Source organism: Bactrocera dorsalis, chromosome 2, assembly GCF_023373825.1.
Source record: "Bactrocera dorsalis isolate Fly_Bdor chromosome 2, ASM2337382v1, whole genome shotgun sequence".
Lineage (NCBI taxonomy): Eukaryota > Metazoa > Arthropoda > Insecta > Diptera > Tephritidae > Bactrocera > Bactrocera dorsalis.
The window spans coordinates 11620621-11638969 of NC_064304.1; the positions used below are offsets into that span (position 1 = coordinate 11620621).

Here is an 18349-nt window from a genome sequence, read left to right on the forward strand (position 1 = left end):
TTTTCTTTTTAGCTCAATCTTTGAATTAGAATTTTTTATTAAGAAGAAGAGAGAATAAAATTATAACGAATTTATTTACCCTAGCAGCCATTTTCTTTATTGATTTATTGATAACAACAAACATAATTCCTAAAGTTTCCATCTTAAGTCTTTAGTTATTTCAGTACACAAAGAACAACAAAAACAATCACGAGCTTCAGCCCGTTTGCTACACAATTAAAGAAAACCGAAAGTCCAATCAGCGCTTTGCTGCAAATCGAATTTACTGATTGCAAATAACACTACTGTGCAATTGTTTCTGTTGTTGTTGTTGCATGCTTGCTGTCGGTACAAATTAGTGATGTAAGCACGTATACTAAGCCACCACTGAATGCTGAATTGACCAGCAGCTAAGCTTACTGCATGCAATTACATGCAACATGCAACATGTGGCAAGCAATATGCGTTGATTTAATGAAACACCGAACCGCAGACAGCAAGTCTTTGCTGCCTGAGCCGATCATTAACTTAAGTGGCAGTTGGATGCTGCTGGCTTTGTTGTTGCTATTGTTGTTGTTATTACAATTACTAGGTATTTACACGCTTGTCTGGCAGTGGAGTAGCATTTAAGCAGCTCCTTTGACGGCACTACCACTTTGCGATGCTCAGAAAGCGTGTTTATGCTGGGTCTGCATGTGTTTGTTTGTGTGCTAAAGTGCCTCAGACTTGCCTCATTATTAATATTGTATGCTGCTGCTTAGGGCGCAGACACGCGGCGATTAAATTAAGACTTTGCATCGGTTTCACTTAAGCTACCTTTCAGCCGTTCAGCTTGCCGGCTCCCTGATCGTCCAGCTTAGCCAGGCTGTGGTGACCAACTGTAGTAGTTGTCGGCCTGCGTGTGAGCAGCTGCCTAATCGAGACTTGCCACTTGGCGGCTCTCGGCGATGTGAATGCGCATGCGTTGTTAAAATGATTTTGTGGCTATAAATAGCAGTGCGGTGTAGCGGAGGAAGGGATAATAGTGCGTAGCAAATGTGTTGCAAAGGCATGCCAGTAGAAGTGTGTAAATTGATATGTACATATGTATATGTGTAGTTTAGCTCGGTGGCAAATAATGTGGAAAATGTTTACAAATAGCTTTGACCATGATCCTCACCATGATCTTGACCAATTGATCGCGGTTTGGCGGCTGTGTCGAGTTCTTTTAATTTTTTAATTTTCGTTTTCTTTGCATGCCGCTTTCGCTTTCATTAAGCATGTTTGTCTCGCATTTGTTGCGAACAACGCGCTTCGGTTAATGGGCGACACTAAGGAATTTCGCAAACCCATAAATCTTTCTAGATATAACAATGTGGGTACTAACCTTGGTTATTTGTAGGCTTGAATATTTTTTGGTTTCATTTCAGTAAAAATATTTTCTTGCAAATAATTTTCAAGTGCCTCTTAAACTGTGCCCTAGAACTAGGTTCAGTGAGATAGAGTCCTTTTCGTTTTTTTTTGTATTTTTTGGTGTTCTAATTATTATCGCAATAGGTAGAGGCCGGTTAATATTTTAACAAGGTATGATGCCATCAGTGAGGTGATTTCGTTGAACCTTTTTTCTGTAAATATTGTCACAGATACAAAGATAAAGAAATATGGACTGTTATAACCGCATTTAAAATAAATACATCCATGACGAGACGATCTCTTTTCAAGACGAAATTTTCCATTACTATTCAGTGTGCAAATATCAGTCTTACTATCGTAAAGACCATTATTATCTGGTTCCAATTGATTAGGTGAAGGGAACACCTGTTGTTGCTGTTGCTGTAGCGGTACCATTCTGACGAGTCCGGATCCGTCCCCGTTACGTAGACCCGGCTGTCGTGGGGGGGACGAAGGAACACCTTTTCCACCTTGATCGATTTCGGGACCGACCTAAAACCTCTGCCGTGCTGTGGGTCCGGCACTGAAATGAATTTTCATTTCTACCTGCCTTTAGGTTTAAACCACAGCTACATCGAGTCTCCCTAAAGGGACAAACCCAATGAGCAGATTGGATTCCAAGAGCTAACTGTTCCCCGTGGTACCAGATTTAAGTCACCCTTCAAACTCAATGTTTATTAGAAGGAATTTCATTCAAAGTCTATAACATCAGTTTCAGCTGAGTATTATAGCACTATTTCTGACAATACTGATATTTCGAGGCAAGCCAAACCTACGGCAGGCTGTCCGCTGGGTGATAGAATGACCTACTGTTGAAAAAAAAAAATCAAAAAATGACATAAAAGGATTCACAATTTTGGACAGTCTTGTCTGCGAAAATGTGATCCTTCATCAGATCAAAAATTACTAGGTCATTGTTAGGAGAACTGTACACAGCACATGTGGTCAAAGTTGATACTGTTTGATTGTTTGCGAACGATGCTGAAATTACTGGCATTGGTCTGGTAGACACTAATCGAAATTTATTGCGAAAGTACAAAATGAGCCAGAAATATAACTCTTAGTCGTATTGTATATACTTAGGTCAATAGATGGGAATAAAAATGTTTTTTTTTTTTCCACCTTACGGCAGAGGCAGTCGCGTACTTTCTTCTCGAGCGCACTTGCTTGAGGGTTGGATGAGATACTTTGAAGAGAGATACTGTAGAAGAGAGAAGAAGGCATGGGAACTCATTGATTTGATTCCAATAAGTATACGATTTAAATTTCACAAAACTTATAGTCAATTGAAATCGCGTTCATTACTTATGGACAATCACTATTTTTAAAATATATTCCTTAAACATAAGCGAATGGATGTACTGGAATTTGCTTACTGAACTTTTGAAACACCTTTATGCTCGAATGAGATGGTCCATTGTTAAGATAGCTAAGAAGTAAGTACGCTTAAAAGAGAATAAGTATAAAGTTTATTTCTAGCATTGAAGAGGCAAACTGCATCAATATTCCAAATACATTCAGCTTAATGGCTGATCATATATTTCGAAATTCGAAATTATTGCATTCGAAAAATTCCTTCCTATTTAGCAAATTTTCAATTAATCAACATTCAATTATTGCTGACTCCTCTGTTGGAAAACATCACCGAATGCCCGACAAACCATATTTCAAAACTCTCTCATCCACTGTTTGACTTCCACTGAACCCTTACATTACGCGCGAGCAATACAAATTCACTTCGCTTTTATTGACTGAATTTTTTAATGAACTTTGAATGTTTACCATTGTTACAGTTTGTAATTTCTAATTTGCCACCGGACAAGTGACTTGCCAAGCACAGCTGAGGCAATATATAGCCTGTGATGGCGCACACAAGCGAGGAGCGGGGTAGAGAAGGCGCATTAGAACTGCAACTAATTGATAACAACGACCCGCCATTAGACAGAAAAGCGCTGACGGCCAAAAGCTGTGGCATGTACTGCGCCACAAGGCACATTAGCGTTGCCACAATACGCGCACCATACTTTCGTGGAATGGCATCATACATATATATTCGCCTACTGAGCGCAACACTCATTCGCCCACATACTACTGCTTCATTCACTCAATCATTTCGCGAGCTTTCTCTGCCCATGGCGCTGCTGTATGCCCTTTGATTCCCAAGACAAGCGACTGGTTGATGAAAATGGAAAGGCATCGAGTAAGTGGTTACATCGAACGGCATATGCTATGCATGTATGTGTGTGTGACGTTTAAGTGTTGCTGCGCCGCCTGTTAGAGACAGTTATTTTTTCAGCAGCGTAACGCAGCGCTGATGCTCGCGGCGGTAGTGTAGACGATCGCTTGATTCCTTGTCTAAATGGTGGTACTGCTTGGTGGGTGTGTGGTTGGATGTGCGGTTGGGGTTGGCGGCATCAAAAGGATTACAGCCGAAATTGCTAATTCAATTTTAATTTGTTTAAAAGTACATGACAATGACCAGCAGCGCCGTCAGCAACGTGAGTTGAGTGCCACCGTTTGCTATCGACAGCCACTGTGTTCCGTTAGTTGTCAGTAGTGGAATGCTTGTGGACGGTGGAACAGCTGTGGCCAGCGCTAATGAAATTACCGGAAGATAAAATTTCAATTGTTCGTGGAAAAGTTATACATACATATATTCTCTTGCCGCAATTTGAAGTGATTTCTTTCATGCCATAAAACCTTCATTAATTGTCACTCAAGGCAATGCAAAATATGTTTTGGTGCACTGTATATACCATGGAGAAGAAATTAGCCGAAGCTACACATTTTTGGAATTATTAAATTGATTTTTGATTGTTTGTTATTGTCCGCATGCCGTAGTAAAGTGAGATCTATTTCGAGGGTTCTTACTTCAAACTTAATGGAGAATTTATATTATCATTCCAAAGAACATTATTTGGCATTTATTTTTTGAAGATTACCTTCTTCAAATGTTGGCCGGGGCTATGTCTCAGATAGTCCATCCGTTGAGTCCAGTTTTCGACGACTCGTTCGAACATTTCGACAGGTAACTGCCGAATGACAAACGTGATGTTTTACTCCAAGACCTTAATGAAAGCGGGATTGTCCGCTTAAGATTTTACATACCCCACAGAAAAAAGTCTAACGATGTCATATCACACGATCTTGATGGCTAACCGACCGGACTAAAATGTGAAATTATCTGCTCACAAAATTGTTATCTCAATTAATCCATTGATCGATGCGATGAGTGGGAAGTGGCGTCGTCTTGTTGAAACCAAATGTCGCCGAGATCACGAGCTTCAATTTCAGGCATCAAATAGTCGGTTATCATGGCGCGATAACGGTCGCCATTGACGGTTACGTTCTCACCGGCATCATTTTTGAAGAAATATGAACCGATGACTCTACCGGGCCACAAGCCACACCAAACTGTTGTTTTTCTGGATGCAGTGGCACCTCTTGAATCTCTTCAGGTTGATCCTCGTCTCAAAGGAGGCAATTTTTCTTGTTTACACAACCATTGAGCTTGAAATGGGGCACATCGCTGAACTAAATTTGGCTCGAGAACCTCGGACCTTCTTGTAACTTTTCAATAGAGAGAAGCGATGTCGCTTGGGAAGATAGAGCGACTTCAGTTCTTGCACAAGATGTAGTTTGTGCGTTTTCAATATAACATCTCGACGTAAAATGCATCAAGTCGTTCCATAAGCCAGTCCGAGTTGGTGGGAACTGCGTCGAATCGACTCTCGTATACACTCTCACCTACGGCTGCTATGTTGATGGATTCAATAATGAGTGCTGGGTTTCAAGATGGGTAATAGTATCACAGCTTCGCAGCAACCGAAGTTGATATTTTCCCCGTTTTGTAAATTACTTAGAACAGTTTTAATCATATTTCTAAATTATTTTCGCTTTTGTCAAAGGTGTTGTTGCAATAACTTAACCTACTGCTTTACATATTTTCCAACTGAATTTTGGGAAATGTTCGCGCATATTTTTTAAATTTTCTATAAATATGACAAAATGAAAGCTGGTGCAATGCAGCTTCTACACTTACACACACATACCCAGAAGCAAGCAGAACGTGCGCTTCCATGAAATATGATTATTAAAATAGATGCATCGCTTTTAGTAACAATGCCGAATGCAATCATCTAAATAAAATCGCTATGTTTATTAAAATGAAATATTGTAAACATTTAAAATCACTTGACAAAAGGAAAAACTTTCGCAATAAAATTAAAATTAAAACCGAAACGTTTTACATGGCGCCAACGCAAAAAAGAACAACAATTGGCGCCGTCAATGCGCGACTCGTTGGCGCCACTCAAAATGCATTAGTAAATAAAATAAATTTCCGCATAAAATCCCTAAATAAAAATAAGGAAATAAGTGATATGTATATGTATACAGATGAATATATCTGATGGCACGAAATACGCGCAACACTTAAACGATTATGATGGAGAATTCACCATAACACAGAAAGCAAATGGAAGGGTTTGTGTAAGCGTTTGGTGGCATAACATTCATGTAGTCAAATATACTAGTTACAATGTGAACTACCTTGTAACTAGTATTAACGGCAGCATACATTAGTCAAGCGGTTGTCTATTTTGCATACAAAAAGCTAATATTTTTTATGTTAATGCCCTAGGATATGCTGATAGTCACATTTCAGTCACAGATGCTTCTGTTGTGAGGTAGTTCAATTTCTGTATATTAATAATTAAAGGTTTATCGAGTTCTTTTTATGACATAATTAGATTTTTTTAATTTAAATTTGTTCAGTCTCTTCAGTCTTCTTATTGAAAAAATGCATATTAGTTCCGTTACTCCTTTTTTTGATTGTGAAAAACGTTTAATTCTTGAGTTTTTCACACTGGCTCCAATTTAGTCAGGAATTTCTATAAAAAAAACTGGCATTTTTGTACACTAACTTGCTGTTTCACTGATGGGTTACCTTTTCTAAATATGTTTATACACATGTATGTACATACGTATGTATATTTACTTCTAGGTTGTGAGCGATTATCAAAAATTTATTTGCACACGCAAAAATTTTATATTGTATAATACTATTTAGATATTTTTCCATATTTCCGATATTCAAATATCAATGCATTTATTAAGTTAAGTACCATTGCAAGATAATTCGAATGATGTTGTAATTTATTTTTTTATATCGACAACACATTTTAGCATGCAATTAGTTTTCGAAAAATTTTGGAAAATTAATTGATCCAATTGTAGAATATTTTAATTGTTTTATTAGTTTTTAAATTTGTAGTTAAAAAATGGTGGCAATTCTTTGGCAGGCTATTTGTATATTACTAAACCTTACCAATACTATAATATAAAGATATTTAGTAAACTAAATTAAATTTTAAATTTGTTTGCGGAATAAAATTTCTGATGCCGAAGAGCTCAGAATGTCGGAAAAATCCTTCACTGGTAACTGTTTGTCGCGAGCAAGTGTTTTTGATTATTCAAAGAGGTTGACTCAACATCAGCTGATGATCAACACGTCAATAAAATATAGGAATTGGTGCTTGAGAATTGACGATTAACAGTCAGAGGTCTTACTGGCATCGTTGGAATATCAGAAGTATCAGTAAAAACCATTTTGACATATCATCTGGGCCTAAGAAAAATGAAAACACGACTGATTCCAAAATCATTCAATTTTTTGGCAACACGACTCCGCGTTATGGTCTGTGAAACAACGCTTTTCGACTACCATTAAATCATGAAAAGTGTTATTTCTGGCTTTTAGTCTATGTATGCTTATGACCCGGAAACAGACGATCAATAGTGAAGATGAGCCAAAGCGGAAAAAACCTACGTCAAAGCATTTCGAGTTCCTTCCGACCAGCCAACTGTCAACCAAGAATACTACTTGAGTGTTACGCGTCGTTTGTACGCAGCTTTTCGTAAAAAGAGGCCGGAATAGTATACTTATAATAATTTATTTAATTGCCTATTACTTTAAAAAATTTAAATTTTACCTTAAAACAAAATTTTTTAAACTTACTAGGTCAATACCTTTTTATCTACTGCCATTTTTCGTCATTCGCCAATTTCACAGAAAAAGCTAAATTTAATTCTATTTCGACATTTTAATTTATCTATTCGATTTAAGTTTCTTTCTGCTCCTCTTTCCATTTGTATTTTATCTCATTTGTCGTTTTCCAAATTGCGCTGTGATTACTTTTTTGATTTTTTGTTTCAACTGTCACTTCTTTGGACATTTTCGTTGGCGCGTAAAATTATGCCAACTTTGCAAAAGAATTTCAAATTAAAAGAGAAATAAAGCGGCGAGTGTGTCAATGAGAAATAAAGTGAATCGAATTGCACGAATAAAAAAGGAATATTATTTGATATATATGAATTGCAGCAAAAAAAAAATACACTGTATTCCAGTGACGCATTTGCCTGCGCGTTTGGTTTTGTTGGTGGCGGTTGGGCTAAACGGCAGCGTAGCGTGAAATTTGAATATGCTGTCGATTGGGATTTCTTCTTAACGCGAGAAAATAAAGTTAATTTGGCTTTTACACAGCCAGCTACAAATATGGCTTTGATTGACTGAGAGATAAGGTAGCTACCGCTTTTTTGGAGGTAAAATTTAAATGTGCGCTTCTATAAATATTGAAATAAATTAAAGCATGGCAAAAAAATATTAAAAAAAAAATTACTTGAAAAAATTGAAAAAATATTTGCAAAAAAAGTGAAAAAATATTTGAAAAAAATGGTAATAAAAATTGCTTAAAATACTAAAAAGTTTTTTCATAGAAATATTTTTTTTTGGTACCTAAAATGCATTTAAAGTATTAAAAAGACACAACTTGAGTTATTAAGTTTTTTCTCTCCAATGCCACATGTGTCAAAATGAACGGCTATATTTTTTATTGCCAAATTTCATATTTACCGACGCATTATGATCAATCCAATAATACTATGGACTTAAAAAAATGCACTTTTTGTTGTTGCAGAATTGCGAAAAACCTAAAATCATTTTATGTTGCGTTTATTTACACTTTGCGCATAATAGTTTAATCCCGCATATTATGGCATACATGAATTTTAAATCAATCCACACACACACACACGCACACATAAATATTTATAAAAGCACATGGCAATACAGCATAATCTAATGTCATTTGTTTTTGTTTAATAAATGTGATAAGCAAATATTTTGTGAGATAATGCCTCTGTGCATATATTTGCATGCGCCACAAGATAATACCGTTAAATGTGCAAGCTTATTGCATTAAATATTTACGCGGATAAAATTTTAAATATTCATATTGTATTTACTTGAGCGTGTTAACGAAATATTAATGCAAATAAATAAAGCGATATGGCAACACTGTTACGTGTTTTCTCTTTTAGGTTACTAAACTGTTATTTGGTAATTAAAAGGTATTGAAAAGTTTTCAAATTAAATGAAAATAATATTTTAGCAAAGTTACTTTGTTTGTGCAAAGAATATTAAAGAATGTATAAATACCAAATAAATTTTGGATTTTGATGGTTACATTTATTGCTAAATTATTGCCTTGCACCTTCCTTGCTTGTCTCCTTCTCTCAATCGTTCAACTTTCAACCGTTTTTCATATACATACGTATGATATCGAGTATATTTTATATCTGCAAGTATGGGTATATACAGGGTTTTCCAATAAGAGTGATATGATTTAAAAAAAAATGTTAATTTATGCTAATTAATGTGAAACACAGTCGATTCAATTAAGTTCTGAACATAATATCATTCAAATGACCGTCTTTGTTGGAACGAATTCGGTGAACCCAATTTTCGTGTACTTTTTCCACTAAATCTAGTCGTATAACATGAATAAGACTTTCAATATGGTCTTATAAGACTTGAAGAGACTCTGGTTTATTGCTACAGATCACTGACTTCAAATAACCCCACAATAAGTAATCTAATAGTGTTAAGCCACAACTTCTTGGAGACCATTACGTGTCACATTTTCTTGAAATAATCGGGTGTCCACTGTGTAGCACGTAGCACCGTACTGTTGAAACCAGATCTTGCCTTCTTCTTTCAATTCCGACCATAAAAGTTGGTTTTCATCGATCTATACCGCACTCCATTGACAGTAACGGTGGAACCTTCATTTCGAAAGAAGTACGGATCGATGATTCTACCAAACCAGGAACGATTTCAAGCTCTCAATTTAGGTGAATGTAATGGTTGTTCATAAATCATTTGGGGACTGTTATCGTTTTAAAGTTGTTTCAAGGCAAACCCAGCAAACCCGTAACGTTTACGGTGATCCAATGGCTTCAATTCTTGAGAGAGAACAATTTTATACGGATGCAAGCCCAAATCCTTTCTAAAAAAATTGAAGAACGATTATTTTGATCATAAAATTGAATAATTTGTAAACGTTATTCTTTCGTATATATTTCCATGATGAAATTGTAAATTATAGACCATGATATATTAAAAACGGCCGAAATGACAGTTAGAAACCATATCATTACTATTGGAAAACCTGGTACGGGCATACGTACATACTTACAGAGATATCCATCTAGCAAAATTATTTATTCATTAAAGCGTATTTATTTAATTTTTCTATATTTATATTACAAAAATGGAGAAATTCAGACCATAAATGGGTGAGTTTTAAATATCTCTACGACAGCGCCATCTAGTGAAGCTTTACGTTTTCAGTTTAGCTGCTTGAGTCGTATGTAAAAGAATCGTTTCTGGCCACTCCTAATTGAACGGCGCTTAGAGAACTTTTCTCTCCTGTGTGAACTAGTATACATGGCTCCATCTTCCTGGCCCATAACAACCGCGCCGTTAGTTCTGCTTTCTCCAGGTTGGATAAAGAAGCGAAGCAAATGGGTCTGGTAGTGAACGAGAGCAAGGCGAAATATCTCCTCAAACAAACAGCGAAGTCGTAGATAATTTCGTCTATCTTGGAACCAGAATTAACACCAACAACAACGTCAGCCTGAAATTCAACGCAGAATAACTCTTGCCAACTGGTGCTAACTCGGACTGACTAAGCTTTGTTCTCGAGAAACAAGAACCAAATTCTACAAGTCACTCATCATTCTCGTCTTGCTATATGGTGAAGAGGCTTGGACGACGACAACATCTGAACCAAATTATTGCAATCCTCAAGCCAATCTCCTTATACAGTTTGAGATCTTGACTGTTAATGTACACTTTTTACAGTTGCATACATGCAAAAATGGAGACCGGCAAAAAAATACACCAACAATTTATCAGCTCTTCTTTGATAACGCCGATCTCGTTCCGGTTATTTTGATGTCAGTACTTTCTAGAAGACCAATGGTTGAAAATATCAATAAAATAATGAAAATCGTTCGGTCCGACCAACAGGTAAGCACTGCTTTGACTGTTTAGAAGCTAAACATTGCACGAAAAAACCGCTCAGAACCATTTAAATAAGTCCGCATATATAAAGAAGCTCAAAAATGGGTACCACATGAGTTAACACAAAAACACCTCATGAACCGATAGTCCATTTCCATTCGCAATCACTGAAAATTGAACCATTTCGAAAGTGGATGGTTACGGGTGGTGGGTCACTTATAACCAAAAATAGATTTGGTTGAATCTCGGTGAGCTGGCAAAAGAGGCTCTAAACCAGGATTGACGATCAGGAGTATTTGGTGTGACTGGTAGGAAATCATGCTCCTTAACGATCAAACTCTTAATTCGCACCCGTACTATGAATAATTGGACCCCCAGAAGAAAACATTCGCTCGAAGCGGCCAGATTTGACTAATAGAAGAGGAATTGTGTTCCACACATATCGATATTGACTCGTCAGAGCTTGGCTGGGAGGTTCTAATGGGTTCACTTTACAGTTCGGACCTGGTACCCAGTGATTATTACTTGATTCTATCTACGAAGAATGATTTTGCTAGTGAAAAGTGGCCGAAAATCAATTGTTTCTGCCTCTTTCGGCACTTTAGTCGTAACGATAATACTGTCTTACTCTTTTCAATGACTGATCTCTTAATCTCTTGGTACAGCAACTTAAAAAGTAACCACATCCTAACCGGTTAATTCGACTGAATTATTTAAGTTTTTAAGTTAATTAGTGTATTTTTGCCCGAATTAGGAAAATATACAGATACTTTCCAAGACACACCATATATCTTCAATCTGCGTCTGGTATACAAATATCTGTTTCCGCCCGAATTTATATCTTTCCTACTTGTTTTCATTTGGTACATTTTAAGATATAATATGATTCACATATTTCTTGGAACGGGTATTGTAGCTCTTAATGACCCAAAATAATTTAAAACTCACAATTCATTTTTGTTTTTTAATTTTTTGGCAAAATCCTTGTGTTTCTTCTTAACGGATGCTGAAATGCAATTCGCTGCAATGCAGCTCATTTACACACTACTCGCTCTCCTTTTTATGCTGCCATTTCCTTTGCTGCACTGCATTAATATAACAAACAGTATAATTAAAATGTGAGACAAAAAGCGCCTTCGCACTGCACACAAAAACATATCTGGATACAAAGATACATACTAGGGTGGGCAAAAGAAAATCAAAATTTTTTCTTAGATACTGTGAAAATATCGTCCAAAATAATAAAAAACTTGTTAAAGTTAATATGTACTATTAAGACTGTGATATTATAGTATTATTAGTGTGTTATTTTAGTTGGATGTTTAATGCACTTGAATTGAAAATTTAACTATTAAAAATTTTATTATATTTTTTCTTTGTCATTTCCGACGTTACGTAGGTTGCTATATATATTTGTGGACTAGGCAACACTAAGTGTTGCCAGGTGCAATCTGACATTTCCATTGGAAAGTTTGACATTTTTTAGCATAACATCACTCAGAACGTTTTGTCATTTAATCGTGAATTGTTTTATTTACAGGGAATTAAAAAATTCATCTCGGCCAAAAAATGGAATTAACTCGTGAACATTTTCGTGCGATCATTTTTCACAACTTTCGCCGTGGATTATCACGACAAGAGTGCATCGATGAACTAAAATCTTTGTATGGCTATGAAGCACCATCCTATAGCACTGTGAAAAACTGTTACAACGAATTCAATCGTGGCCGACGCTCGCTCAAAGACGAATTCCGTGAAGGTCGTCCAAAAACAGCCGTTGTGCCAGAAAACATCGATGCCGTACGTGAACTGATAATGAACTGATAACCGTCATGTAACATACCTTCATATAGAGGCATGCCTATGCATTTCTCCCACCAGCATACATTCGATATTGCATGAACACCTGGCCGTAAAAAAGGTTTGTTCTCGTTGGATCCCGCACAATTTGACAATCGCTCAAAAAAAGGCTCGTGTGGATTGGTGTAAAGAAATGCTGAAAAAATACGATCGCGGTGCTTCAAAAGACGTTTATAAGATCGCCACAGGTGACGAATCATGGATCTATGCGTATGAGCCCGAAACAAAACAGCAATCGATCGAGTGGGTCTTCCAAGACGAGCCAAATCCAACGAAAAAAAAACCATTTTCGTTGATAAATATGCCTATTTTCATTATTAGACCAGAAATATATATAGCAGAAAGAATAAAAAAAATAAGAGAATAAGAAAAAAATAAATAATAATTTTTGGCCCACCCTAATCTCTACATATGCGCTTTGTGCTGTATAGAAGTGTATGCATATGCATAAGTGTGTGTGTTTGTGTGTTAGCGTTTTGCCCGTGGCAAAGCAAGGATTTCCTGCGCTCGTTGGCATTGCAGATTCGCTTTGCAGTGATTTCATACTGCAACCCTGTCATACCGTTATCGTTTGTGCACGAACTTACCTTGTGCTTGTGCCATTCGCACGCTTCCGCTTGCCGTTAGAAGTATGCAGTATACCGTGAGAAACTGACAAAACAATGACAGTGTGGCTCTAATGGTGTTGCTGGTGGCTTTGTTGTACTCGTTGTTGTTACTGCAGTGGAGACGACGCCTCAGGTGCGCTTGTGGTGAGATTTTTGTGTGTCGCTGCCGCTTGTCGGCGTTGTTGCAGTTTTTGTTGTTGTTGCTGCTGCTGCTGACGCTGTGCAGCGGATGCGGAAATGGCGCCATTTGTGTTGTTGACGCCATAATGGTGCGCAAAATGCAATACAAATGTTAGCTGCCTGCAAAAAGTAAAAACAAAAAAAAGTAATTAAAAAAGAGCCGTTATGATATGAAGCAAGTGCTTGTTGTTGTTGTTGTTGTTGTAAGTAAGTGAATTTTGCCAAAAATTTCAATAAGCGCATATTTTTGCGAAAATTTCATATTCGCCGCGCGACGCGTGTGTTGCAACAACAGCAACAACAACAAAAGGAGTACGCAAAGACTGTATTGCGTAACAATTTTGCGCACAATAAATTTTCCATCAATTTTACTAATTAAAAAGTTGCCACTTTGCACAATGGCAGGCAATGCGACAGCAGATGGGCAAACACAAAGTGTACGCAGCGGAGCAGCGAAAAAACTGGCACGAGACAAAATTGAAGTGCGCAAAATTGAATGTCGGACACACACACGCACACACTCATACACACACACAGCAATTTAGCGTCACTTCATTGTCGGCATTTGTTTTCGCAGCATTCTCAATCAGCGCGCTGACAGCGTCGCACTTTGTCCTCCGCCTCGTCGACTAATGCATGCCGCTTTTCTCACACTTTCTTTTTCGCCCTCTCTCCCGCTGACCCGCATAAATGAATTATGAAATAATTGGTTTAGCAAGCGCTTTGCAAAGCCACTCAGCAGTACTAAATTCCAGCTATCCAACTACCCGGCTTCCTCATTGACATCCGCGCCGCCTGCTTTGTACGGCTTTGTTTCACTATCCCATTCCGTTGGTGCCGTTGTATTGTGCGAAATTTTAACAACGCTTTCAATAACTTAAATGCTAATGCTAAACTTAAACTGCTTAACACGCTGTGTGACGCGGCGCGGCATAGCGTGGCGTTCGGTGGTCGGTTTTCCGCAAGCAGCTTTAGCGCTGAGTCCACTGCCGTTGATCCGGCATTGAATTGCGCTAAGCACCATTTAACCGCTGCTCCGCCAACCACCGTTACCATTTTATAGTTGTAACAATGTTGCCAGTTATGACACTGCCGTTACTCGCCCGCTCGCTCACTCTCACTGTCTTACTACCTCTCTAACTGTCTACCGCCCTTCCTCACGCTCTGCGCCTCGGGCTCATTTCTTATCGCTGCCGTTTCTTCATGTCCTTTGGATTTCTTGAGTTGCAAATGGGAAAAGTTGCCGCATTTCAACTGCAATGGCAAGCGGCGCAGTGACAGCATTTTACGCCAGTTGCCCGCTGTGCTTTATGGACTGTCGCCATTCACTCAACTCAACTCGCCGACACTGTGCCACGACTGCCAGTGCCAATGTCTCTGATTTCACTTTACTTTCCATGCGTCAACATTTTAATTACAGCGTTCTTGCGAATGTTTCGCTATGCGTTGCAATTCTAGACGCCGGTCGCACTGTGGTGTCACTTAGGTGAATGAGTGGTTCGTTTAAGTGACTTCGTCAATGGTGAGGAAGCTAGTTCTGGGACAAGAAAGTCAGCATCTCTTAAGAGTTATGGCTTTCGATAGTTGTTCTCTCTTTGAGAGCACGGAATGTGCCACGTCCAGCACCCAGTGAAGAAAATATAGTAGCCGTAGCTGAGAGCGTACTCGAAGATCGGGGAGAGTTATTTTGGCGCCGTTCGCACCAATTCGGAGTGACAAATGGAGCGAATTGACGCACTTTACATCGATATCTTAATTTAAGAGCATACGAAGTGAATTGAGTTCAACAACTGAAGCCGCTCGAACTTCCCGAGGGACATCGCTTCGATCTGTGTGCTCTTGAAAGGTTCCAAGAAGATTCGACGTTTTCAAGCCAAGTATTGTTCAGTGATGAGGTGCATTTCTGCCTCAATGGGTATGTAAATAAGCAAATTTGCCACATTTGGGACGAAGACCAACCTGACAATATTCAAGAGCTACCATTTAATCCAGAAAAAATAACGGTTTAGTGTAGTTTGTGGGTCGAAGGAATCATTGGTCCATATTTCTTCGAAAATAATATCGGTAGGAACGTAATCGTCAATGTCGACCGTGTGTCATGATAACCGACTATTAGATTCCTGAAATTGAAGCTCGTGATCTCGGTGACATTTGGTTTCAACAAGACGGTGCCACATCTCTCACATCAATCAATGGATTTATTAGGAGAACAATTCGGTGAGCATATAATTTTTCGTTTTGGCCCGGTCGATTTGCAACCAATATTGTGTGATATCACATCGTTAGACTTTTCCTGTGGGGATATGTAAAGTAACGGGTGATTTTTTTGAGGTTAGGATTTTCATGCATTAGTATTTGACAGATCACGTGGGATTTCAGACATGGTGTCAAAGAGAAAGATACTCAGTATGCTTTGACATTTCATCATGAATAGACTTACTAACGAGCAACGCTTGCAAATCATTGAATTTTATTACCAAAATCAGTGTTCGGTTCGAAATGTGTTTCGCGCTTTACGTATCGACAAATTTTGTTCAGCGATGAGGCTCATTTCTGGTTGAATGGCTACGTAAATAAGCAAAATTGCCGCATTTGGGGTGAAGAGCAACCAGAAGCCGTTCAAGAACTGCCCATGCATCCCGAAAAAATGCACTGTTTGGTGTGGTTTGTACGCTGGTGGAATCATTGGACCGTATTTTTTCAAAGATGCTGTTGGACGCAACGTTACGGTGAATGGCGATCGCTATCGTTCGATGCTAACAACTTTTTGTTGCCAAAAATGGAAGAACTGAACTTGGTTGACATGTGGTTTCAACAAGATGGCGCTACATGCCACACAGCTCGCGATTCTATGGCCATTTTGAGGGAAAACTTCGGACAACAATTCATCTCAAGAAATGGACCCGTAAGTTGGCCACCAAGATCATGCGATTTAACGCCTTTAGACTATTTTTTGTGGGGCTACGTCAAGTCTAAAGTCTGCAGAAATAAGCCAGCAACTATTCCAGCTTTGGAAGACAACATTTCCGAAGAAATTCGGGCTATTCCGGCCGAAATGCTTGAAAAAGTTGCCCAAAATTGGACTTTCCGAATGGACCACCTAAGACGCAGCCGCGGTCAACATTTAAATGAAATTATCTTCAAAAAGTAAATGTCATGAACCAATCTAACGTTTCAAATAAAGAACCGATGAGATTTTGCAAATTTTATGCGTTTTTTTTTTTAAAAAAAGTTATCAAGCTCTTAAAAAATCACCCTTTATAAAGTCTATGCGGACTACAAGGTCTACAGGGTCGTACTGCAAAAGAGAAAGTTTCTTCAATCTTCCATGATCCCATAATACGTTCGGCAGTGAAATAATTTTTTCGAATATATTCTTTTTCGAAATAACAAAGGTAGGGGATCATCCTTGAAAATCTCTAAATTATATTTAATTATTTTTTGTTATTAACACTATAAACGCTTCCAAACCCACTGTGCAAGACGTTTAAACACATCAAAAGCACTAAAATGCGATCCGCACAGAGCGTAACGCAGTAGCAGGAACGGAGAAATTCTATTAACTTATGAAATTACAAGAGAAATGAAAACTTATAACAAGAAGTCATTAAGTCACACGGAATTAAAAACTAAAAAGTCAAATTGCACTAGGAGTAAGACAACACAAATATAGTTGCCGCTGAGAGAATCTGCAGAAAAGAATTTCTATCACTTAAGAAGAGAGAAAAATAAAATAAAATAGCAAACAGAAAGGAGACGGAAAAGTGCGCAATGGATGTGGAAGGAAGGCAAAGAAATAAACAAATCAATGTGTGCGTAATTGTGTAGAAAGGATGTGAGACATAATTGTTAGAAGTGTAGAAAAGTTTAGAGTAGTTGAACTGCAAGGCGAAACATCTATATACGCTTACAGAGCTTTTCGCGAGGTTTGAGAATAAAGTTTTCAAATATAGAAATTAACCAGCTGCGGAGAATCCCGTTAGATTTTCGCCCTTTAAAAATAGTACCCAGGATTGCCGATCACTTAGGTAGTTCATGTTCCATTTGGATTGTTCGTTATATTGTTGACTGTGTCAAAGGCTTTTGACGAGACCAACACTACGATGGTCATCCTCTCGCATGGTGTTTTTTGATGGAGGCCACGAACCATTTGGGTGTTTATGACGTTAAAGGTTGTGGTGGTTCTAAGCAATTTTCGGAAGCCATGTTATTGGTCTGCATGTATCATTGTCGAAGGAAATGGTCGAATCTTCCAATAAATTGTTTAGATCAAGATCCACTATCCATATCAAGTTCTTGTTTAGAAACGCTTTTTAACCGAAGTTAACGTTTTTGCTTGTTTTTAAGAAAAATTTCAACTTTTTCTTCCGATTTAACCGACAAAAGTTGATCGAATATGGGCTCAAGTGTCCTTTTATTAAAATGTGGTAAACACCAACTTAGTGCCACTTAAATCATATTTTATACCATTGCTTTTCATTCATCATTCGCATACATAAACACACATATTACACAAATATTACACCTGACACGCTTTTGGACTTGCTTGGACATCAGCTAATAAGCGGCACGTGACTTGGGTAGTAATAAAGCACAGAAAACCAGAAATAAGCCGGTCTTCTGCTTTCAAAAAATAAAAAAACAAAAAAGCTAAAACAACCACCTTCACTCACACACACATATATATGCACGAACACACAAACAAACTCAAGTGTTGGCGCTTCGTGGCGCCGTTCACACGCTCATTCACTATTCATACGTTCCATTTCATTCCAGCTGTTTAAACGCTAAGCGGCACACGTCTCGCTTATTTTTTGGTAGTTGGTTAGCAGCATTAAACCGGTATTATAGTTTTTGCTTATTTATGAGCTCTTTATGACGGCGCTTAAGCATATAATTCACACCTGATTAACATACTTACATA

The 18349-nt window shown here is 37.9% G+C and overlaps 1 protein-coding gene across 1 annotated transcript in view; it reads right to left on the reverse strand.

Annotated features, from left to right (window-relative positions):
* LOC105227562 (serine-rich adhesin for platelets) overlaps positions 1–13541 on the reverse strand; it is a 39274-nt gene extending 25733 nt beyond the window's left edge. Inside the window, exon 1 of the mRNA XM_049448340.1 lies at positions 13225–13541. Within this exon, the coding sequence (XP_049304297.1) occupies positions 13225–13510 (286 nt within the window). The 5' untranslated portion in view covers positions 13511–13541. The remainder of the gene's footprint in view (positions 1–13224) is intronic.
* Between the last annotated feature and the right edge of the window lie 4808 nt (positions 13542–18349).